A 23,383-nucleotide genomic window follows, 5' to 3' on the forward strand; every position below is an offset into this window, starting at 1 on the left:
TAAACATGGATGCATTTTTCTCTGAGGCTGAAAATGTGTTTCCAATAAAGCTTGCTCCAGCTTCTTGCCAGAGCAACCACAGTCAGATAGCCGGGGTCTCAAGATTTATCCCATGAAGATTTTTGTGATTCCATCACAGTCACTGAATTCTTACAAATTATTTTACCTACATTTTCTGTTCTTAAAACTGCAGATGTTGAGCTCTGGATTTACGATTTTCAATTTTTCTTCGCTAAGAGTCCAGGAAGGAAATGTGGTAACAAAATATTTAAGAAGTGAAGCAGTGCACCCCACACACCCCTCACCCCTCCTCTCCCTCCTGCCCCCACCGTCCTAACCCCGAGTGTGGGACCCGCAGAGACTGAAGCAGGTTCAGCGGCAGCAGTTTTCCTACTCTTGCCTTCAATTACCACTAAAACATAAAAACGCCACTAATAAAGGAAAGGATTAGAAATCAAGCTGTGGGACGCTTAACGCAATTCTCAGTCCTCTGAAGTCCCTGAGCCCTCCTGAAGCCCCGGCGCTTCCTTGAACAAACATGCCCTCTACTGGCGGGTTTCGGAACTGCAACAGGCTGCTTGGGCATGCGCTCTTCAGAGACGGCGTTCTCTAGCAGCAGGAGGGCCAAGCCACAGAACCCAGAGGCAGGACTCAAACGCAGGAGGCTTGGCAGACGGGCGCTTCCTTTAAACTTCTTCTGCCACGATCAGGAGGACTGTTTTGTTCACCCCGTGAGCCGTGCCTGGATATCTGTGAGTGCAGATTTTCTGGTGCTGGGGGGAGTGTGGCCCAGGGGAGACACCTGCCTGGTTCGCCAGTTGACTGGTGTGATTCTCACCAGTGTGTACGACTCCTCCCAAGAACGCTGTTCTTATAGGCTGAATCCGCGATGGAATCAGCTGTACATGACTATCATTTTCAGATCAGAAAGGATGATACTTATTGTTTTATCCTCTTGTAACTTTTTCATAAGACTAAAATTAAAAGCAAATTAAATCTTTTAATGTTAAAGTCAGTGTTATAAGAAAGAGGGAGACACACAAAGAGAGGGAGAGATCTTCCATCTGTGGGTTCATTTCCCAAAAGGCCTGGCCAGGCCGAAGCCAGGAGCGGGAGCTTCTTCCAGGTCTCCCATGTGGGTGCAGGGGCCCAATCACTTGGGCCATCTTCTGCTGCTTTCTCAAGCACATCAGAAGTGGAGCAGCTGAGACTTGAACCAGCGTCGTATGGGATGTGGTGTACAGGCAGCCGCTTTACTCACTATGCCACAGCACCAGCCCCTAAAAACAAAATTTAAAAATCTTAGAGGACTGGTTTGTCACTTTTTGGATTCTAAGAGAGATCTAACAGTGCCCTTCAGCTCAGACTACAGGTCCTCAGAGCTGACTGCCCCAGCCGCATTCCTACATGCCCCCCCCCCCCCCCCCCCCGCACACACACACTTACTGGCCAACCCCTGCTGTGGGAATCTAATGCTAAGGTTGGTGTGGGTGAGTCAGTCCCTGGGCATTTGCTGTCTCCGGGTCCTTGAGGCGTGAACTTTAGCAATCACGATCTTCCCGTCCTTTACAGGGTTCTCAATGCGGAGGATCGCACTTTGTGGCTGATGGGCTCCTCCCAGATGGCGATTCCGGCTGCCCCCTGGTTTGAAGGGACCTCCTGCAGCGCTAAGCCGTGGCCTCAGGAGCAGAAGCCCGGTTTTTTGGGTGTGCGCCTGCTGCGGAGGCCAGGGTGACACTGGGCGGGGAAGGGTCTGAGGAGGGGGCCGACACACCTCGGAGCCTTGGGAGCTGCTTCCTGAGAGTTCACGTGCCCATCACCTGTCTTGACGGGCCCGGGATATCACAGAGGGGCCTACAACATGCTCCCGGACACGGAGTAACTTGTTTTATCCCCACAGGGCTTGAGCACATCCTCACGCTATTTATGGCTGGAACACACTACCCCGTAGGGTGCACCTTCCTGGAACTGCTGTCAGGGACAGGGTCCTCCTGCACCACGGGGGAGACGCGGCGTGGCTCTGCTGCCCTCTGGTGGCCGTGTGGAGCCAGGACGCTCCTTCCGCGCGGCTCTCCCCGCAGACCCCTCTGGGGACCCCGCTCTTCTGTCACTCGGGCTGTGCTGTGGGCATTGTCCTGCCTGAGCTCCGGCACGGGGACTCCTCTCGTCAGAACGGCAGAGATCTGCCTTGGTTTTTCTCTCCCACACCGATATGCACCTACACACAGAGCGCCCCCATAACACATAGCGTTATGTAGGACACGGTTCTGATTTAAAAATGGGCAAACCTCTAAGAAAGTGCTTGTGAATGGTTCGGGAGAAAAGGTGTCCACGAGTTTAAACAGAGGTTCTGTAAGCAGCCCGTGGTGCTCACGTGCGGACCGCACACAACACATGACAAGACTTCTGGAAGATTCCAGCACCAAGTGGCAAAGCAGGTATGTGATCGGTACGCTATTTGCACACCACAAATTCAAGTGCGAGGAAACAAAATCCTGTACCTTCCTACCACTAAATTTTTATGCCTAGCACTATCGTGTTTTTCAGCAGAACGATGAATCCGGTGATTTCCGGAACACCTCAGCGGCTTTCCCAGCCCTGGAAGACACTCTCGCCCCTGCCCAGGGTTGCTCTCAGGTTCTGAGGCAGGAGGTGGGCGGGGCAGGCGCCGGAGGCCGCCCCTTATTTCCAGCATGACCTGTCCTGGGACGTCGCCCTCTGGCGGTGCTCCCTGGCCGGTGCCGTCTCCCCGCCTTGATGGCACTGCCTGCTGTCTCCGCAGAGCGCGCTCTTGCTGTAGCCTCCCGGGAGACACTCGGGGCTTCCAGGGTTCACATCTTCTTGCCATGGACAGCGTTCCCTTTGTGGCGAGTCTTCCGTGTCACTGGGGGTGGGGAGGGAGTGGTCTGCGGAACCAGGTGGGGGGACCCCTGTATTGTAACTGAGAGAATCGGGGTCAAGAGACACTCGTCCCCTCATCAGTGTTTAATGATTTTTCTTTCCTTTTCAACGCCCTCCCCCTCCACAGTGAGGAGGCCCTTAGACTGAGGAGGAAGCTGGCGGTCCGACGGTAAGACCTAGGGCCCGGTGCTGTGGCGTAGCCTGTAAAGCAGCTGTCCGCAGTGCCGGCATCCTGTGCGGGAGCCAGTTCGAGCCTTGGCTGCTCCATTTCTGATCCAGCTCTCTGCTGTGGCCTGGGAAAGCAGTAGAAGATGGTGCCAGTTCTTGGGCCTCTATGCCCACATGGGAGACCTGGAAGAAGCTCCTGGCTCCTGATTGGCCCAGCTCTGGCCTTTGTGGCCATTTGGGGAGTGAACCAGAGGATGGAAGACCTCTCTCTCCCCTCTCTCTCTGCCTCTGCCTCTCTGTAACTCTGCCTGTCAAATAAATAAATTAATTTATAAAAAAAACCAGTGACCTCAAATGGGGGGCCTAAATAGGGTCTCCCTGTTGGATCATAAGAGAGGAGAGCAAGAAACTTCTAGACAAAATAAATTCAAACCTTATAACCTTGTAATGGTGCATATGATTATATTATTACACAATGGAAATATGAAATTAAGTTGAACCTTATTCTAGAGAACTCTGGAAATCATGACAACATATCTTCAGACACCCTACAGAGTAGAGCAGACTCAAAGGGCATGTGGCAGAACACCTGGCTGAAATAGCATGTAAAAAAAAATGTCCCTGTGAAAGTGCCCTAGCTTTATATTAAAAAGCTTATTGAAGGTCTTTGGTAAGGATTTGAGAGTGGTTAAATCCTTTATTACTTAGCAATGGGAGATAAAGAACCAAAGGAAAAAGAGCAGTAAACCAGCCCTCAGGGGACCGCAGCCTGGGACTCTGGCCCAGGAGAAGGTAACTCAATCTCTGGGCTCTACTTCCTGTAAGACACATGGGATACTTAGTTCAGTGTACTTCCAGCGCTGCAGCCCGAACAGTGCCACATTCTGGTGGAAACTTGGCACTAGGCGGGGAATCGGATGTGTGGAAATGAAGGGAAGGGTGAAGACATACACCCAGGCTGGGTGCTGCCAGGGCTCCCGGTGTGGGTGAGGACCTTACTAGCTGTGGCACGGGTGGGTGTCAGATGGAGAACAGCCAGAGAGCCCTGATGTTCCAGGGAGGGTGAGGAAAATTGCAACATCGCAGTGTTCTCTGCAGGTCTGAAGGACCCACGGCTGAAATCAAAGTCCACGTCTCCTCTGAGTTTCACTTTTGACATACTGCACTGGCGGGAGGCGACTGCTGTTCCGATTGGACTCTCATTTTCAGAGCCTGCCTGGGGGATTTGGCTCTGCTGTCAGTTTGCATGAGGCAGCATCGATCCTCCCTTCACCCAAAGCCCTGGGGAGCCGGGAGCCGCCTCCACCCCTAGCTGGCTGTCCCACGGTTGTCTCCGGTCGTTCTGTGGACGCCTGCTGTGGGGAGGAAGGACACTCTGGCAGCTGCGGGCTTCACCACAAGGAAGAGAGGGAGGCACGTGAGTGGTCTGCAAACTCCCTGGGGAAGGGCGGTCTGGGGCTTTGGGGCAGTGGACCACGGAGTACAAGTGGGGCACACAGGCAGTGAGGACGCGTCCTGGTAGGCAACTCTCTCACTTCTTGTAAAGCCTTGCATGTCTCACCCCACACCTTTCAAAGTGCTCTGGGAGCTCAGGGGATCCGCTCAGTGTTCCTGTGAAGCAGGCTGGGTGAGGCGGGGCTCCTGGATCAACAATCAGTGAGCCAGGATCCTGTTGCACCTTTGTCACGGCGGCTCTGGGCCCTGACTGCTTTGTCTGTCACCCGGTGCGCAGCTGGGACCCTCAACAATGATTGACACCAGCAGAGGAGACACTCTTTTTAAAGTTTATACGAGTGTGCAAGCTCCAAACTTCACAAAACTCAGTTGATTCATTCTCACCAGGCAAACATTGTGGCTGCTTGGCATTTTGGGGATTTACCATTCTAGGATATTTTTTTTTGTTAGAGAAACAAATTCTGATAACTCAGAATATATAGTAACTTGCAATTTTCTTTGACATGGATTTTTTTTAAACTTTTATTTAATGAATATAAATTTCCAAAGTACGATTTATGGATTACAATGGCTTCCCCCACATACCGTCCCTCCCACCCACTACCCTCCCCTTTCCCACTCCCTCTCCCCTCCATTCACATCAAGATTCATTTTCGATTATCTTAATATACAGAAGATCAGCTTAGTATACATTAAGTAAGGATTTCAACAGTTTGCTCCCACACAGAAACATAAAGTGAAAAATAATAGATGACTTTTTTAAATGATGATGAAATCAGATCAGACCTATTGACATGGATTTTAATAGCGTAGGGATAGGCCTTGGAACTCAGAATTGTTATTCACCAAGTGCCTAAACATAAACCTCCACTTCCTATTACAACTGAACACTTGTACTTCATTCAGAAAATTAAGTGAAGGGGAGCTTTTGGAAATTTAGTGATGCATGTATGTCTTAGCTCAAAGATCTCAACAATATCAAAGTTTACCATATTCTGTATCAACAGCAGTTGTATGGGATTCTTGGTCTATGTTGAAACGGTAAATTGGAGATGGCAAAAATTAAGTTAAAAGGTATTAATTTAACGTTTGACATTTAAGTCAAGTTATTTATTTATAGAAAATAACTGGTGATTTTGAGCTGACAGCAGCTAGTCCATGGCAAGCTTTTCCCTGGGCCTCTGGCATCCTGATGCTCTATGCTGGCTGGGTCCCTGCTGTGAGTTTCAGGATGATTGGCAGCATCTTGCTTCTACCAATATACCACCCACCCCACCCCCAGTGATAACCCAAGATGCCTCCACATAGCGCAGATGTCCTCCAGCACCGGGCTGCTGCCCTTCCACTGGGAACCCTGGCCTGAGGCAGCTGCTCTCCCCTTTGCTCCTCTACAAATCTGCGCTGAGCACAGAGAAGACTGGGCTTCATTTTCATAACATCTTCAAAAGCTTCCTTGATTTTGACTTTTTTTTTTTTAATGTGGAGTGCATTTAAGACCTAAAGTAACACAAAGTTATAAAGTGGTTTGCAGCACGTGTGGGATCTTTTCCATTCACACAACTGGTGGCTTGTGTGGCATGGACTTTGTGGGCTGTTTCTGCTCTTACTAGGAGGGGGGAATATTTCCACTTTTTACAAGAGAAGGCGAGGAAGCATCTGCCTTGGTGGAAGTGGCTGGTGAGTTTCAAGTGGCAGTTACTAAAGGTCTGTGCTGTCTTGTGATGCTAAGGCTCATCCTTTTCTTAAAATTGTGTTAGAGAGAGAGAGAGAGAGACAGACAGACAGACAAAGAGGATGTCTTCTATTTGCTGGGGTTCACTCCATCAAATACCCTCTCCAGCCTTGACATATATGTCTTAGCTCATAGATCTCAACAATATCAAAGTTTACCATATTCTGTATCAACAGCAGTTGTATGGGATTCTTGGTCTTCCTAAACTGAAGCTAGGAGCCTGGAATTCCATCTGGGACGCCCATGTGGGTGGCAGGGACCTACGTACCTGAGACAGCACCTGCCTCCCAGGGAGCACATTAGCGGGAAGCTGGATCAAAGCAGAGTCAGAACTCAAACCCAAGCACTCCAGTGTGGGTTATAGGCATCCCTAGCAGTATCTTAGCTGCTGCATCCAATGCCTGCTCCTCTGTCTCATTTTTATGTAAATACTTTAGTGCTCTTTTAGGCTTAGCTGTTGTGGCTGGGCCCCTATCAGTGTTTTTAGTGATATCTGAAATGAAATCATGCATTTTTATAAAGCAAATAGACAAGCATCAGAGTAGCATTTATCTCCTGAAGCACCTGAATCACAATCTCCATGTTCTACTGTTGAGTTTTTCTTCTGGTCCGTAACAGATGACTGCTTTAGATTCTGGCAAAGGGAAGGAGTCATGGCTCAGCATTGCTCCATTCGGCGTGAAGTAATTCTTTCTTTCAATAAACACCTGCCGCAACAGATGCAACAGGCATTTGGCTTCTTTCACTCTGAGTTTCCAATTGTTCAACATTCAATTAACATTAGCACTGTTTTTGTCCTGGAAGTTTTAGACTTTTATCTGCTAGAGTATTTTTATTACATTGGTACGATGGGATTGTAGGATTTGCCAGGGCCTGCCAGTGGGGATGTTTCTCTTGTTCTTCCCCAAGTGTCTCTGAGACTGTCCTGACAGGCTGCTTCAGTCATCCTGCTGTGTTCTACAGCACTGCCCCAGGACTCTTTCCATAACATTCCAGAGCACCCTATGCCCCTTGGCTCCTGCTGCAGCCCCGGGACACAGCCTCCCTGCTCTTTCTGCACCAGGAAACCTTAGTGAAGAAGGACTTTGCAGGAAGAGCTGGAAGGAGGATGAGAAAAAGATGTTTGCAACCTGTTCTGCAATTTTCTGTGCTCATCACAGACAGAACCTCAGGAGGGTTTTGTTGTTGTTTGTTTTGTTTTTAATGAGATTGGCACTTAGCTCTTCATTTCAATCAGAAAACATCCTCAGGCCTGAAACATAGCTGAGAGTGTAATACTGTAGGTAAGGGAGAAATGTGCTCCCTAACCAGGCAGCCGGGAGCCAAGCCTGCTTCCCTGTTGGACAGTAGAGGGGTGGATGCTCATTCCTTGTTCAGACTGCACAGCCGTTGGAAGCCACGGATGCTGGGTCTCACGCTCTCTCATGCTTGCTCCAGGCAGGATGTTGGACTTCTCGCAGTACAGTCTGTCTGGTGCGGTTGCCTCCTTCTTCTTCATCCTGCTGACCCTGAAGCCTCCAGGTATGATCCCCTTCTCCCCTTTCTACACACTGTAATGCTCTGGAGATCCAGTCCTGGGGCTCAGTCCTAAGGACTGGCACAAGATTTCAGAGCGTGGGCCCAATGGCCAAAGCACCTGAGTTCCAAAAAGGGCTCCTCCACTTCCAGCTGTGTCACCCTGGGGAAGTTATCTGAGCCTCTTATGCTTTGGTTTCTCCACATTTATGGTCAGAACAATGACAGTACGTACACCTGAAGGTTGAGCATTAAATGAGACCATGAATGAGAAACGCCTGACCAGTGGCTGGAACTTGTTAGTGTTTTCATCTATTCTCCTACTTCCGTGAACTTGGGGGTAAGACAAAGAGCTACTTCTTTTTTATTTTCTAAAGATTTTGTTTTTACTTATTTGAGAGTCAGGAAGGAAGAGAGAGAGAGAGGAGAGAGAGAGAAAGAGAGAGAGAGAGAGATTCCATCCACTGATTCACTCTCCAAATGGCCAAAAACATCTAGGGCTGGGCCAGGCTGAAGCCAGTAGCCAGGAACTCCATCTGAGCCTTCCACAGGGCACTTGGGCCACCATCCACTGTCTTCCCAGGTGCATTATCAGGGAGCTGGGTCAGAAGTGGAGTAGCCAGGACTTGAACCAGCATTCTGATATGAGGTAACAAGCATTGTAAATGGCGACTTAACCTGCTGCACCACAATGCCAGCCTCATACCATGAACTCAGTAACATAAAAGTGTTTGGAAATAAGAAATTAGAAGGAGACTTCCAAGAAATGGACTTGGAAGCCTCAGTGGTTGACTTGTTTTTTAAAGATTTATTTATTTATTTGAAAGTTGGAGTTACACAGAGAGAGAAGGAGAGGCAGAGAGAGAGAGAGAGAGAGAGAGAGAGAGAGAGAGGTCTTCCATCTGATGGTTCACTCCCCAGTTGGCCACAACAGCCAGAGCTGCACTGATCTGAAGCCAGGAGCCAGGAGTCTCTGCCGGGGTCTCCCACGTGGGTGCAAGGGCCCAAGGACTTGGGCCATCTTCTGCTGCTTTCCCAGGCCATAGCAGAGAGCAGGATCAGAAGAGAAGTAGCTGGGACTTGAACTGGCACCCACATGGGATGCTGGCACAGCAAGTGGCAGCTTTACCTGCTGTGCCACAGCACAGGCCCCAGTAGTTGAATTTTGTCAGTCAAAATGTTATACCTTGAAATAAAATTATGAAATGTGGATGTCAGAGAGAAAAATCAGAGCCCCAAGGAAAAACATAGAATGGCAATTTGATAAAAAAATAAAAAAACAAACAAACAAACACATCCTGTGAAGACGTCAGAAGGTGGACTGCAGACTTGGTGCCGTGGAAGTTTTGTGAGGTTCTGAGGCCGCTGTCCTCTCTCTCAGTCATGCTGTGGTTTCCTAGTCTGTAAAGGACTGGCATAGCCTCAGCCCTTGCTTCATATTTGGAATAAAAAATACAAACAGATCTCCACCCAAGTTTAATGATGACTTTTTGAGCAGCATCTATTTGACAAGGAAAGGTTTGCCTCTGGAGGACGAGTGTGCACAAAGGTCAGGTGGCTGTGGGGCATTTAGATAGAAAGAGCACAGCATAAATGACAGACGAGGTCCTGAAAGTAACAACGCGTGCCAATATTAAACATCTCTGATGTGCAGGTAGCAAGGAAGGTCAGACATGATTTAGAATTGGATTGGAGGACTCAAATTCTCTATGGACCACTGTGCTTAACCCACCACAGAGAGTCCTCATGGACCATGCATTGTACTTAATTCAGTCACTGCAGTCACCTTCTTTAGAGAAAGGATAAGAAAAAAGAAAATCTCATTTCCTTACCTAGACAAGAGTGAGTGATCCTGAGATGCCAAAAAGACTAATCGATGAGTTCCTTATCTAAATTTAAAGAAACTAATTAAAATGTTAATCACTAATAAGTTTTTAATAAATAAATAAATTTATGTATTAACTTCCCTGAGTACAAAAACAACCCAGACATGATAGTTTTAGTGTCTTAAAGATGAAGAAATTAAGATCATAAACCTCAAAGACTTACTGAGAATAATAGATTTGCTCCAGATTGTCCAGCTAGTGTGTGACAGGTTTGGCTTTTGTGCTCAAATTTTTGAACTACATTTTCTTTCAGTACACAAGGTTGTGACTGTAACAAAGGAGTGCACAAAGAATCCTGGTGGAGTTCTCTAAAACGTTGAGAGCAAAGCCCACCCCTCTCTGTCTTTGTAGGTTGGACAACACAGGCAAGCACACTGGTCCTCCTGCTGGCGCTTCTGGTTGACACTTCCTCTTTTGTGCTCTGCTTTGTAGATGACTTCAGAGTGACTGGTCCTTCCCATGCTATTGTGGCTATGGTGGGGGAAGAGGCCCTACTCACCTGTCAGCGCCTTCCCAAGAAGACTGCGGTGCACACGGAGGTGAGGTGGTACCACTCAGAGCCCAGCGCACCTGTAATTGCATACCGGGATGGAGGTGGGATGACTGAGGTGCAGAAGGAGGAGTACCAAGGCCGAGTCGAGTGGATAGAAGATGGCATCGCAGAGGGACGTGTGGCTCTGAAGATACACAGCATCCAGGCTTCCGACAACGGGCAATACTGGTGCCGTTTCCAAGAGGGCAACTATTATAGTGAAACAAGCTTGCTGCTCAAAGTAGCAGGTGAATATCTAGGAAAAGACGTAGGATTCTGGAGAGGAGCTTATTAACATGTGGGAAGGTTATTGGCAGTTGAAGAATTCCCTTTGAGTCGTCAAAGCCATTCCTGGTGCCCCATAGTCTACTCTGAGGCACTTGAAACAAACGGTTCTGAAATCTTTAAAACAAGCTCACTTGTGAAATATTCTTCCAAATTTAAAACTTACACAGTTGACTGTTCTTGAGGATTATTTGAAATATAAAACATATAGTTCCTAGAAACTTTGAAAGAATTATTTACCTGTTTGTAAAGCAGAGTCATGGGGGCAGGACACCTTGCATCTCTGGTTCACTCCCCAGATGGCTGCAACAGCTCAGTTTGGACCAGGCTGAAGCCAGAAACTCCATCTAGGCCTCCCACCTGAATGGCAGGAACTCAAGTACTTGAACCATCATCTACTGCTTCCCATGTGTATAAGCAGGGTGGTGGATCAGAAGCAGAGTGGCTGTGACTCAAACCCCACTGCCTCATGGAATGTGGGCATTCCAAGCAGTGGCTTAACATGCCAGCTGCAGCACCTACCCCATTCATTAGCAGTTTTTCTGAGGTAAGAGCTTGTGCCACCTAAGGTTGGTGTGCCAGAGCAAGTCGACTGCTGAGTGAGTGAGCCCAGCTCCTGCTCCTCATCTGTGTCTCAGTGGAAGCAGTTGTTCCTTATCCCCCTTGGGGACTTCAAAAAGTCCATGGAAGTGGAATTAAAAGCTTAATTTATTTTGGTGGAAAATTTTTGAAATCTATGCATGGTAATCTCACGATAGGCATTTTCTGTGAACTTTCTGGAGAGTCCTTCTGTTTGGGGTGACTGAGGTGTGAGAACTTTGCTTTGTCAATGCCCTGGTCAGAGAGCCAGTGATGAGGCTGAAGAGGTTAACACTGTGCTCTCACAGAGATGTTCGTGCTCCACCATTCAACAAACGGGGCACTTGCAGGAGGTGTAGGGACACCCTGTGAATGGCAGGTTCTAAAGAATGCTGTTGTATTCTCCCATTCTCTGCTTCACACCCCAAATGTGGCCTAGATCTACCATGGCTAAGCCCAGGAGCCTGGAACTCTGTCCCTATCTCTCACATTGGCTCAGGGGCACAAGTCCTTGGGATGTCTTCCAGGTGCATTTGCAGAGAACTGGAACAGCTGGGACTTGAACTGGTGCTCACACTGGATGCTGGCATTGCAGGTGGCAGCTTAACGTGCTACACCACAACACCAGCCCCCAACTTTCCTGTTAATACTGCTTTTGCTGTATTTTACAGGTTTTGTGAAAATATAGTTCCCTTTGAGTTTGGGAAGTGTAGTGTAGGACAGAGAAAGAACTTCATGGCTCTGTAAGTTATCCTAAAGTAGGATTTCTCAAAGCCACTCTTGCCATTGAAGGGGATATCTAGACACAAGGAACTCTGCATGGAACTTGCATTCCACACACTGCAGTTTATGTCTATCCCAAGGTCACTACCACCAACCTCCCCCCACAAAAAAAGCAGAGAGAGAGGAGATTAATTCTCTTTCAGGTGATTTGTGACTTTATCTTTAATATTGTTATTAAATATAAACAATTTCATATTGTTTAAATTAGATCATATTATCATCTGAAATGTCAAAAAGAAGTGCCTGATACAAATAATATTAAGATTAAAAGGCAGGGTTAGTGGCATCAAAGAATTCATGGGTCAGTGATGACACATCTTTGTTTGCTGTATTAAAGAAAGAAGTAAAATGTTATTGTATCTCCTGTCTCCTATTCCCCTGTCTGCATCTGAAGAAGCATGCACTCAGATGCTGAACTTAAAAGATACTATAAGGGCTGGCACTGTAGCATAGAGGGTAAAGCTGCTCCTGTAGTGCAGGCATCCCATGTGGGCACTGGTTCGAGTCCCAGCTGCTCCACTTCCAATCCAGCTCTCTGCTGTGACCTGGGAAATCAGTAGAAGGTGGCCCAAGTCCTTGGGCCCCTGAGCCCATATGGGGGACCTGAAAGAACTCCTGGCTTTGGACCAGCCGAGCTCTGGCTGGCTATTTGGGGGAGTGAACTAGCAGATGGAAGTCTTTCTCTCTGCCTCTGTAACTTTACCTTTTAAATAAATAAATAAATCTTTTTTAAAAAAGAAAAGATACTGACTGGAGAATGAAGGAAGTGGACCTGAACTCTAGATCTGATGAGAAGAACGCCTTAGACCACCTTCTACTTCCCTGGCCCCTGAGCGCCCACCCTCTCCCGTGGGCAGCATCACTGGGATCCCACTGTATGTGATTTGTGCTGCCATCATTTGGGGCTCAAGGCTGTGACTTCTCTCCACAGGCCTGGGGTCGGCCCCACGGATCCACATGGAGTGGCCTGTGGGGGGTGGAGTGCAGCTTGTGTGCACTGCAAAGGGCTGGTTCCCGGAGCCGCAGGTGCACTGGGAGGATGGCCAGGGAGAGCAGCTGCTGTCTGTCTCCGAGCATCACATCCAAGATGAACATGGTCTGTTCTACGTGGAAGCCACCCTTGTGGTCAGGGATGCCTCCGCAGAGACCGTGTCCTGCCTCATCCACAACCCTGTCCTCAGCCAGGACAAGGCGTCTGTCATCGCCCTCCCAGGTCAGTGCTCCGCCCTGGGACCAGCTTGCTCAGGGAGCCATGGCGCCTCCTGTTTCTGGTCAGGACAAATCTCACGTTTAGTAATCTCTATTAAAATCTATAAAACATTTATAATTGGAATAGATGCACTGTATTTTGACTAAATAACTGTTGAAAGTACTGCAGTTATTTTCAAATTCTACCTTGTTTCTGCATTGATTTTTTAACCACAAGTATTCTTAGGAAAACAAAACTATATTCCTTCAACTGAATTTTTTTCCTATGCTGCATTCTGCCAATTAGGCCTAGGGACCTATCAGACAAAAATAAGCAAGGTGGAGAAAACTACTTACATAGCATCTTAATAGTGTTCTCACTTATAAAACAACAAGAACAACAAAAACCAAAGAAAACCCAATAAAATGATATAGTGTTAAATTTCTCATGTCACTATAAAAATAACAAAAATATTTTCAAATAATTTTAGTGGCTTAATCCTATTGATAAATTATTTAATGATAAAGATCATATCTATCTATATAGCTATAAATAGATATTTTGAATCACATAGGTTATTGACTTTGAATCACAAAACTGGATTAAGATTTTTGAGGCTGTATTTATTATTCTGATTCATGTAAATGAGAAAAGAAAAATTAAATGTTATGTGTTGATGTTAAAAGAAGACATATATATTTATAAAATATTAACTATTAACATTTAATTTTTCTTTACTCATTTACATGAATCAGACTAATATATTTGTGAATATATATATATACATACATGAGCTTATAATGTCTCAGTTTGGAATTACAAATGTGAAGTTTATGTCCTCATATTTTTATATTTTCTGAGTATTTACAAAATTAATGTGTATGCTTTTTATAACTGGTAGTTAAATATCTGCAGAAACAAACAGAATTATTGGGTGATAATACTGAGAGCATTTTTTTGTTGTTCAGAAAAAAGGAAAACTAGCAGGAATACTAGATGATCTGTGGTAAAAAAATCAATATTTTTCATCATTTCACATTGCATATTGAACTCTCCAATGAAATGTAGAACTTGCTTTGTTTCATTTTACTGTACTTGATTTATTTTATCTTTTTAGATAACTTTTCTCCTTTCTTTCAGACCAATTTCCTCAATATGTTATTCTCATTCTTTTTCCAGAGAAACTCCAGTCTGAGATGGGTGAGTAGGACCTGCCCCTCCCCCCATGCCTGGTGAGCCTTGTGGACACACAGCTTGTGGCACCAGGCTGAGACCCTGTAACCCAAATGGGAAACCAAGGCACGGATTCAACAAGTCTTAGGCTCCGTTCATATTGGTGGGACTGGCCAAGTGCAGGCTACCACGGTCTCCTTTAGGGCCTTTCCCACTGTGTATCTGCCAGGGGGTTTCCAGCGAGCCTCAGATGGACACCTAGATGACACAGACACCACCTCTGCTCCGTGTAGGAGACGAAAGAGCTGCCTTCTGAGTGTTTGGCAATGGCACCTGGCAGTTGGCCAGCCCTGGGGGCCATTTTCAAACTTTCCTAGAGTGAGAAAGGGCGGTGTCTTCATCATAATTGGAGGTCACTGCCTCCACTCTCTCCTCTAACCCTGCCATGGGTTTTGCACCTGCTCCTCCTCCCAGTAGATCCCTGAATTCATCACTACAGAGAGGAGGCTGTTACTTTCTTTCCCGGGTGCCACCTGGAACCCTATGACTGGGGTGATAACTTTCTTGCATTTTTTTAAACTTTATGGTTGGGCTGTTGCTCTTATTTTATTGTAGTGCAGTTAAGTGGTTTAAAAAATAACTTGTTGTAACCTCTTTCATTTTCTGTTTTCCCACCTTACACGCCTTACTCCTGTCCAAGGTCTCTTCTACCAGCCCATGGTGGCTGCTTCTGCCCCAGTGCATATGAACCTGGGTCACTCATTTCCTTCTCCCATAAATGCCCACCCACCCTCCATCGAGACACCTGTCACAGGAATGTGTGTGCATTTGTGTGTGTGCCCCCACGTGTGTGTCAGTAGGGTTTAAGGATACCTTTCCTTTCAGTCTGTGTAAGAGTTATTGAGGAAGATCAGGGTAACACACCCTGATTTCTGTTAGATTCTGGAGTGAAACATTTGACCCCATCAGACCATAAAGATAAGGAATGGGCCTTAGGTCAAAGGTAACTCCATATTCTGGGGACAGACAGGTGCCTGTGAGCCCTATCCGTCTAAGGCAGCTCGTCTTCTGCCTGTTCTGACAGAAACCTTAACCCATGGAGCTTGTTAGTGACAGATCAGGACTTCAATTTGGTGTTTGGAGTAGGTTGACCCAACTGTTGTCCCACAGTGAGATTTGAGGTAAAGAATCATCCCTGAGGCCAGCACCGTGGCTCACTAGGCTAATCCTCCGCCCACGGCGCTGGAACCCCGAGTTCTAGTCCCGGTTGGGGCGCCGGATTTTGTCCTGGTTGCTCCTCTTCCAGTCCAGCTCTCTGCTGTGGTCTGGGAATGCAGTGGAGGATGGCCCAAGTGCTTGGGCCCTGTACCCGCATGGGAGACCAGGAGGAAGCACCTGGCTCCTGGCTTCGGATCGGCGCAGCGTGCCAGCCGCAACACGCCAGCCATAGCGGCCATTTGGGGGGTGAACCAGTGGAAGGAAGACCTTTCTCTCTGTCTCTCTTTCTCACTGTCTTACTCTGCCTGTCAAAATAAATAAATAAATAAAAAGAATCATCCCTGAGTTCTCTGAGCCACCTCCACATGCCCATTGTAAACCAGGGACACAAAATGCAATCCCTGTCGGGTTCTTCCCAAATCATGCTCACTTCTGGGAACACAAACAAGGTGGAAAATTTGAGCTTCATTTTGCCCACTGTCAGGCTGGGGGAGAAGGGCTGAGCCCCAGGAGCTTGGAGGGTGGTGTGCTGAATGGCTGAAGGGCCCAGGTGCTCTGTGGCTGTCTCTGTGCTTTTGCCATGAATTAGAGGCCAAGAGAAAGGACCCACACACGAGGTTGCTGCAAACCCAGCCTGCTCACAGGTCCTGAGACTAAAACTCCAGTTCCTACTCTGGCAAAATATGCTATTGGTTTGTAAAAAACAGTGACTGGTTACTTGAAATATTATGTTCCAAGCAATATGCCAAGTGCTTTGTAAGAATTGTTTCATTTTTTCTTATAGTTATAAAGGTTAACAGATTTATCCTCATTTTCTATTTAGGAAGCAATCTTAGAGGCGTGTGTGGTTTGCTGAAAACTGTAAGAAATTCTGGTGTTTTCCTTTATAATCATTGTCTATCTAACCTAAGAGTGCAAGTTCTTGGTCACCACAGTTTTGGCAACCCACTAGTCTCTATTTTTCCCTTCTTTAAAATGAACAGATTGAACTTAAGTGGCAAGATAGTGCCCAGTTCTACTACACTGGATGTAAGGTGAATCAACTTGGCATTCAGTGATGAGAGCACGTCACTGAAGGTGCTGATTGACAGCACAGGGAGGGTAGGATGGCAAGACTGTCCGGTTTCAGGGGATTAGCACACAATTCAGTGCACTTCACATGCCAGATGTGATTTAATTTTCAGGTGAGTATTCAGAAGGATTTCAGGAACATACATCCAATATTAAAAAACCAGACAATAAATCTGAGCACTAATGGTGTGAAAGGCTGGATGCTAAAATTTATAGGAAAAGGAGATTATATACAGCTCCCAAGGTGATCATATTTGTATAGAATACCAATTATTAATATTAAGATATAATGATTTACCTAGAACTTTAAACTTTGAATTCAGGAGAAATGGGAGCTTTGTATATCTATAATACTCCCAATTAACTGAATTCCATATTTATATTTTGCTTCCTTTAGTTCCCATTAAAACCAACATTAGCTCTTTTTTTTTTTGACTGGCAGAGTTAGACAGTGAGAGAGAGAGAGACAGAGAGAAAGGTCTTCCTTCTGTTGGTTCACCCCCCAAATGGCTGCTACAGCCAGCGCGCTGCGCCAATCCAAAGCCAGGGACTGGAACCTGGGGTGCCGGTGCCGCAGGCGGAGGATTAGCCTAGTGAGCCGTGGCACCGGCCTAACATTAGCTCTTAATTACCCATGTCTAGTAGGGTAAACTGGTTTGAGATTTGATATGTGCCACAGGTCACAGACAAGGGGAAAAATCCTCCTAACAATGACAGAGAAGAAGAAATGGCCTTTTCCATTAAGTAATTTGAGATTTATGGGTGAAAAAATAGTAGCAAGCTATTGCTCAGTTTATTTTTTTCTGATTCTTACCCTTGTCTTCGGATTTCAACAAATATACATGGGATGATGATAATATTGCTTTTGGTAAATTTTAAAAGATAAAGCAAAAACATATTGGAAATAACTGGAGTCACATTTTAGATAGACTAGAAGGGAATAATCTGAATGCTAAAATTGTGTTGACAGTGAATTTCTTCTCTAGAAATACGCTTTGCAGATTTTGACTATGATATAATAAGGACATTATGTTTTTGGCCATTGATTTCTGTGCAGAGAATCTGAAACTGTATGCCCGTATTTCTATTGTAAGTGGTCTCAGCATGTATTAAACCATCTTTACATTTGTCAGAAAATGACAACCTTCGAATTATAATAGAGCAAAGTTGGCAGGGCACGGCCTGTGGGAATTGAAATTGTTATACAGCTGTGGTCCAGGAAAGCCCTCAGTGAAGATCTTGTCCATACTGGTAGAACTTGGATTCATGGTTGTACTGCATTCTGCGTTCTGTCAAGAGCCCCAATTCTTCCTCTTAAGGTTTTACTCTAAATTATGTGAGGACGTTGTATCTGGTATGTGTCTTTAAACTCACATACATATAACCTTGGGGAAATAAAATATGGTGGCTGGACTGGACTTATGAGGTACCAGAAATACTAACAAATGAGGAAGATTTCTTCAGTTATCTTACTAAAAATCCACAAGAGACCCATTTACAACTCCTTCCCAATTATCAAGTTTAAAGCATTTGCATCTTGCCCATACTCCTCTGCTCACATTGTATGGTGATTCAAGGGCTTTATCTTGGTCATTTTGTTTAATCTCACAGCAACTGAATGATTTTGGCAATAATATGACATCTTTATAGTTTAAGAAAGTGAGAGACATATTAAGAAATAGTTTAATATCATCCAGATTTGAAGTGATAGTGTTCATTTTATCCTGTGAGGTTTAATGATGGAATTATTTTATTATTGATCCGTAAACTGAATAAATTACAGGCAGGGGTGAGTGGTGGTTCAATCAGTGATTGGGATGGGCACACATCATGAGATGGCTTTTCCTTGGACAAGAATGACCTCTATACTGAGTCTGTGAAACCCTCATCTTTTCAAAAGCCAGCCTTGGACATCACACGGGGTGTTCTTGAATACTGGAGATGTCGGTGCAGGTGGCAGCATTTACTCCACTTTTATTCTTTCCTTTGTGTTTTGTCTTTGTATTTACCAGCTTCCCTAACAGTGATTGGGCCTTTCCAGCCCATCCTTGTCAGGGTGGGAGAAGATGTGGAGTTAACCTGTTACCTGTCCCCCAAGGTGAATGCACAGAACATGGAGGTGAGGTGGGTCCGATCCCACCGTTACCCCGCTGTTCATGTGTATGTGGACGGGGACCATGTGGCTGGAGAGCAGATGGTGGAATACAGAGGGAGGACTGCTCTGGTGGGTGATGCGATCCACGAGGGGAGACTGACACTGCAGATACATGGTGCCAGGACTTCAGATGATGGGCAGTACCGGTGCCTTTTTGAAATTGATGATGTCTACCAGGAGGCCAGCATGGATCTGAAGGTGGTAGGTAAGGATTCTAGACATGTGTCCTGGGTTCAACACCTATTCCTAACATACTGACATGCTAACTCCTAGGACATTTCTCTGGCATTTGAAATTTTCTTATCAAATGTGTATTGAATCCTCTGGTGCCCAGAACTGTCACAGACACTTAAAGATCACAAGCTTAAATGGACCAAAGTTAATTCTTTGAGTATAGAACTTGTATTCTTTTCAATCTGTCCATAAAGTAACCATATGTTTAGGGACATCTACTCCCTAATTTTACACAGAACTCATTATTTCTCATTTTGTTATTAAATTTCTGAAAAATGCGATTATCAGGAAGTGTAATAATTTGTAGACAAAAGTAGATCTATCATGGAAACAAAAATAAGATTGGCATGCATGCCAGGGATGGAGAAGATGAAACCACTTCCCGCCTCACTGCTGATATTTGTGAGAATTGATTTCCAGGGATAGCAAATGCTGTTGAAGACAGGCCAAAATCCTGGATGTTACACAAGTTCCTCCCATGCATTTTGAATCTAAATTAGAAAGCACACTTAGCAAGTACCCATAGGAGGACACATCAAGAAGTAAATGGGCTCCGTTGTTTTCTGCCATTGGACGTAGATATTTTTAAGAGTTTGAGAGAACACTCTTACTATGTTTTATCTTGCACATGTGATCCATGCCTTGGTAAAGTTATTTTGTTCTCGGGGACAGAAGAAAAAGGTTTGGTATGGAATTGTGTTTTACTTATTAATCTATCCGAGGGTGATTTGGCAAAGCAACAACAACAACAATACCCAAACAGAAATTACAAACAAGACAAGACATGCTCCAGCTGCTTTCGTCTGAGTGGAGCGGATGCCCCTTAAGATCTGCTGTCTCCCGCAAGCCCTCTGAGTCCCCTCCTCCCTCCCAGGGAAGTCACTGACTGTAGATCTGAGATCTCTCTTCCCCAGGAGTGGGCTCTTCCCCACTGATCACCATGGAAGGACTGAAGGATGGAGACATGCAGCTGATGTGCACTTCGGACGGGTGGTTCCCACAGCCCCTTGTGCAGTGGATGGACAGACAGGGAGAGGCAATGCCGTCGTTTTCTGAGGCCCTGAGTCAAGACAGCCGTGGGCTGTTCCATGTGGAGACGGCTTTATTGGTGACAAGGAGCTCCATTGTGAACGTGACTTGTTCCATCAGCAACCCCCTTTTGGGTGAGAGGAAAACAGCATCCTTTTCTTTCTCAGGTGGGTGATGCCATTTATTTCTGCTAAGTTTGGGAAATAATTGTCAAGACCAACCCAGACTTATTTGTTTTATTACTTCTCATGAAACACCTGCTAATCTTGCAAATCTGATCTTTAGGAGATCCACTCCTCCGAGTTTCTCCCTCACACATCCGCCAAGATCCCTAAAGTTAGGCTTATTACTGGGTATACACTAAGTTCCATTTTACTGTATCTGAAAAATCCCTTCTTCTATTGTGAAAATAAATAGCACTTTGCTTGTGTTTTCCCCTCATGGTGAGTTTTCTTGCAGATCAGAAATCAATTTTCCAGGAAGGAACACTTGGTTAGGATACCCACATCACTTATTGGAGTGCCTGGGGTCAAGTCCTGGCTCCACTTCCAATTCCAGCTTCCTGTTAATGTGCATCCTTGAGGCAACAGGTGGTGGCTCATATACCTGGGAGTGAGTGTTGGAGTTCCCAGCTCCCAGCAGTAGCTGTTATGGGCATTTGGAGAACGAACCAGTAGGTGGGAGATCTCTGTGCCTCTCTGCCTTTTGAATTCATAAAGTAGACAAATTTTAAAACTTTTTGAAAAAAAAAACCCCAATTTTCCTTATTGCCTGTTCATGGTTGTGGACTGTGCGATTTTATCCTTTTGCACTTCAGCTATTCCAGGGATGGTGTGATGTAGTTGGGAAAGATAGGGGGAAACATTTGTGGGTGTTGCATGTGTGTTTCTGAGAGGAGTAAGCACTAAAGCAAGACACAAACATTTCTCTCCTCAGCATCCATGGAGCAGGCAGGAGTGGACCAAGTGCCTCCTCAAGAGGCCCAATTCTCATCTCCTCTCCAGGCAGGGAGCCACTCAGATGAAAAGAGTAATCTCGATATTCTCCCATTTCATTAATGGGGCTCTGGGGTTTCCATTTCAGAGACCAGGATGAATTTGTTGTGGATCATACTGCTTATGCTGGGATTGCTTCTTGTTGTGGCTGTAGGCCTGAGTAGGAGGAAGAGCCGTAAGAAAGGTAAGTTAGAAGAGTGGCAGGGTGCAGTATACTTGGTGATGGGAAGCTCACTACTCCCTCTTGCCGGCCTCTCTTTTCAGCCATCACACATAACAGACACTCAGTAAATATTTAGTAATTAGCAAGACATCAAAATCTATGGTTTCCATTTACATAATGGAGGATCAGTGCTGCATGAGATTGGAATTTGCAGCAGTGGTAGAAGCCAAAGGACTAAGCAGCAGCAATTTGCTTTCCTACTGTCTGTTCCCCAGTGATTTAGTAAAGGGAGAGGAAGAGGTTAGTGCACAGTTGTCCTTGTTTCCAAGCTGAAAGCTTGGAAATGCTGGCGTGGGCATTTTCATTTCATTAAGGTCTTTGTACACGTGGTGACCCCCATATTGGTGATTCCCGCTCTGCTGATAAGGACTTCTCATATATGGATAGAGAAGCTGTTTTGTGTGCTCCAGAAAGTTCTTTCACTTTAAATTTTTTGGGTCACTGAGACTTATGCTTACCTGTTGATGGCTTGAAGTTGATACTTTCTGTTATTGGGTCATTATCACAGATTTTCTTTCTTTACAGCAAATGTGATACCAGATCTAAATACAGCACACTCAAGATCGATTGATTCTGAGGAAACCACGGATATGACCCATGGACATTTGAACAGCCAGATACCCAACAGAGATCTGACTACCTGCTCCTCGTGCAGGGCCAGGAGGCACACAAGCCAGGGAGGCGGGACTGAGAGGTGGAGGGTGAGAACAGGAGAGGAAAGCTCCCCAGTGTTGTAAAGGAAGATGTTGTGAGGAAGGGCATCACCTCTGTGTCACGTGAGACTGAGGTCTATTGCAGTGGATCATTATGGAAATGAGTACTGGGAGGCCAGCATTGTGGTGCAGTGGGTTCAGCTATAGCTTGCAATGCTGATGTCCCACATCAGAATGCTGGTTGGAGTCCTGGCTGCTCCACTTCTAATCCAGCCCCTTGCTAATGCACCTGGGAAGGCAGCAGAGCATGGCCCATGTGCCTGGGTCCCTTCCATCTACATAGGAGACCTGGTTGGAGTTCCAAACTCCTGGCGTCTGTCTGTCCCAGCCCTGGCTGTTGCAGCCATTTGGGGAATAGAACAAGGTATGAAAGATCTGTCTCTTTTTTTTCTCTTCATACGTGCACACACACATGTATACATATATCCTCCCTCTCTCCTTTTCAAATAAGTAAATAAATATATTTTTTAAAAAGGAAGTGCATACTGAGCCATCATCCATTCTCCAAATCTCTGCGTGAAAGTGGTTCATGGATCAGAACGTCCATGGGTCAGAATCTCCTTGACTAGATCTCAAACACCTCTCCTTGCACAACATGACCAACATACACCACATCTGCACCTGCCCCAAACCTTCCTGCTCTGGGGCTCTGCATTCTCTGGTATGCCGATGGAGGTTCTCCAGAGTATTTCATAGACTGAGGAGAGCCTCTTCAACAACCTTGGAATCTGGAAATCAGGGTTGCATTCTGATTCCCAGATGTATTTCTCCTGTTACCAACGGCTTGAAAGGGGCTTGCGTGATCATCAAGGAACTGAGAGTGCTTTACCCTCACTCCAGCCTCCAACATGATCCAAGGCTGATCCTGCCAGGGATATGTCCTAGTTCAAGCTCTGTGATACCCACCTACTGATCACAATCTGACATCTGATTAGCTGCACAACCTCTCTTTGCCTCAGTTTCCATATCTAGCAATAGGTTAATGATATTGCATCCCTTATGAACTTATATTTGAGACTGGCTCACAATGGATCCATGGCTCCTTCTGTCCCTCCTTGCTTGTCTGTAAATAACAGACCCACTTTGCATACCCTCTTGTGTGTGTGTGTGCCCCATCTCACCGGGCACAGATAAGCAGGTAACCAGTGCATGGTGAACTTAGACAGTAGCCCATATTGCAATGGGTGTGAGAATATGGAGTATTTGTATTATTCTTCCACAAGTGTTTACATATTTATTTTATTTAAAAAATTTCAATTCAGTAAAATAAGTACAATTCATCATTTGGATCATTTTAAAGCATGCAATTTAGTACTATTCCATATATTCACAATGTTGTACAACCGCCATCGTTATTTTGTTGGAGAATATCTTCATCATCCCCTAAAGGAAACTCCATACCCACTAAGCAGTTGGTCCTCAGTTGTTCTTCCCACCAGCATCTGGCAACTACCAATTTACCCTTTGTCTTTAGGAAATTTTCTATTCTGGTTATTTCACATAAATGGAATAACAAATGTGTAACAGGTTTGCTTATTGCCAGTCCT

The 23,383-nt window shown here is 45.7% G+C and overlaps 1 protein-coding gene across 5 annotated transcripts; it reads left to right on the forward strand.

The window, feature by feature from the left end:
• Nucleotides 1–623: 623 nt before the first annotated feature.
• On the forward strand, nt 624–22,314 carry BTNL2 (butyrophilin like 2). 5 transcript variants are annotated; one of them, XM_089334114.1, is made up of 12 exons: nt 624–752; nt 1,573–2,438; nt 2,548–3,070; nt 4,168–4,486; nt 7,694–7,777; nt 10,090–10,437; nt 12,768–13,049; nt 14,205–14,225; nt 18,500–18,847; nt 19,791–20,072; nt 20,989–21,084; nt 21,649–22,314. In XM_089334114.1, the coding sequence occupies exons 5-12, from the start codon at nt 7,699–7,701 to the stop codon at nt 21,858–21,860; spliced, it is 1,668 nt and encodes a 555-aa protein (XP_089190240.1). In that variant the 5' UTR covers nt 624–752; nt 1,573–2,438; nt 2,548–3,070; nt 4,168–4,486; nt 7,694–7,698; the 3' UTR covers nt 21,861–22,314. The 5 variants fall into 5 exon arrangements, with proteins under 5 accessions (XP_089190240.1, XP_089190239.1, XP_089190241.1 ...); XM_089334113.1 differs by having other exon boundaries at nt 3,029–3,070; XM_089334115.1 differs by having other exon boundaries at nt 1,573–3,070; nt 7,698–7,777.
• The last annotated feature ends 1,069 nt before the right edge of the window (nt 22,315–23,383 follow it).

Source organism: Oryctolagus cuniculus, chromosome 5, assembly GCF_051225735.1.
Source record: "Oryctolagus cuniculus isolate XC-2025 breed Fujian yellow rabbit chromosome 5, ASM5122573v1, whole genome shotgun sequence".
NCBI lineage: Eukaryota > Metazoa > Chordata > Mammalia > Lagomorpha > Leporidae > Oryctolagus > Oryctolagus cuniculus.

Coding starts and splice junctions, on each gene's coding strand:
- BTNL2 (XM_089334115.1), top strand. CDS start 7,699: ATGTTGGACTTCTCGCAGTACAGTCTGTCTGGTGCGGTTGCCTCCTTC. Junction 7,778..10,089: donor GCTGACCCTGAAGCCTCCAG/GTATGATCCCCT, acceptor TCTGCTTTGTAG/ATGACTTCAGAGTGACTGGT. Junction 20,073..20,988: donor AGCATCCTTTTCTTTCTCAG/GTGGGTGATGCC, acceptor TTTCCATTTCAG/AGACCAGGATGAATTTGTTG.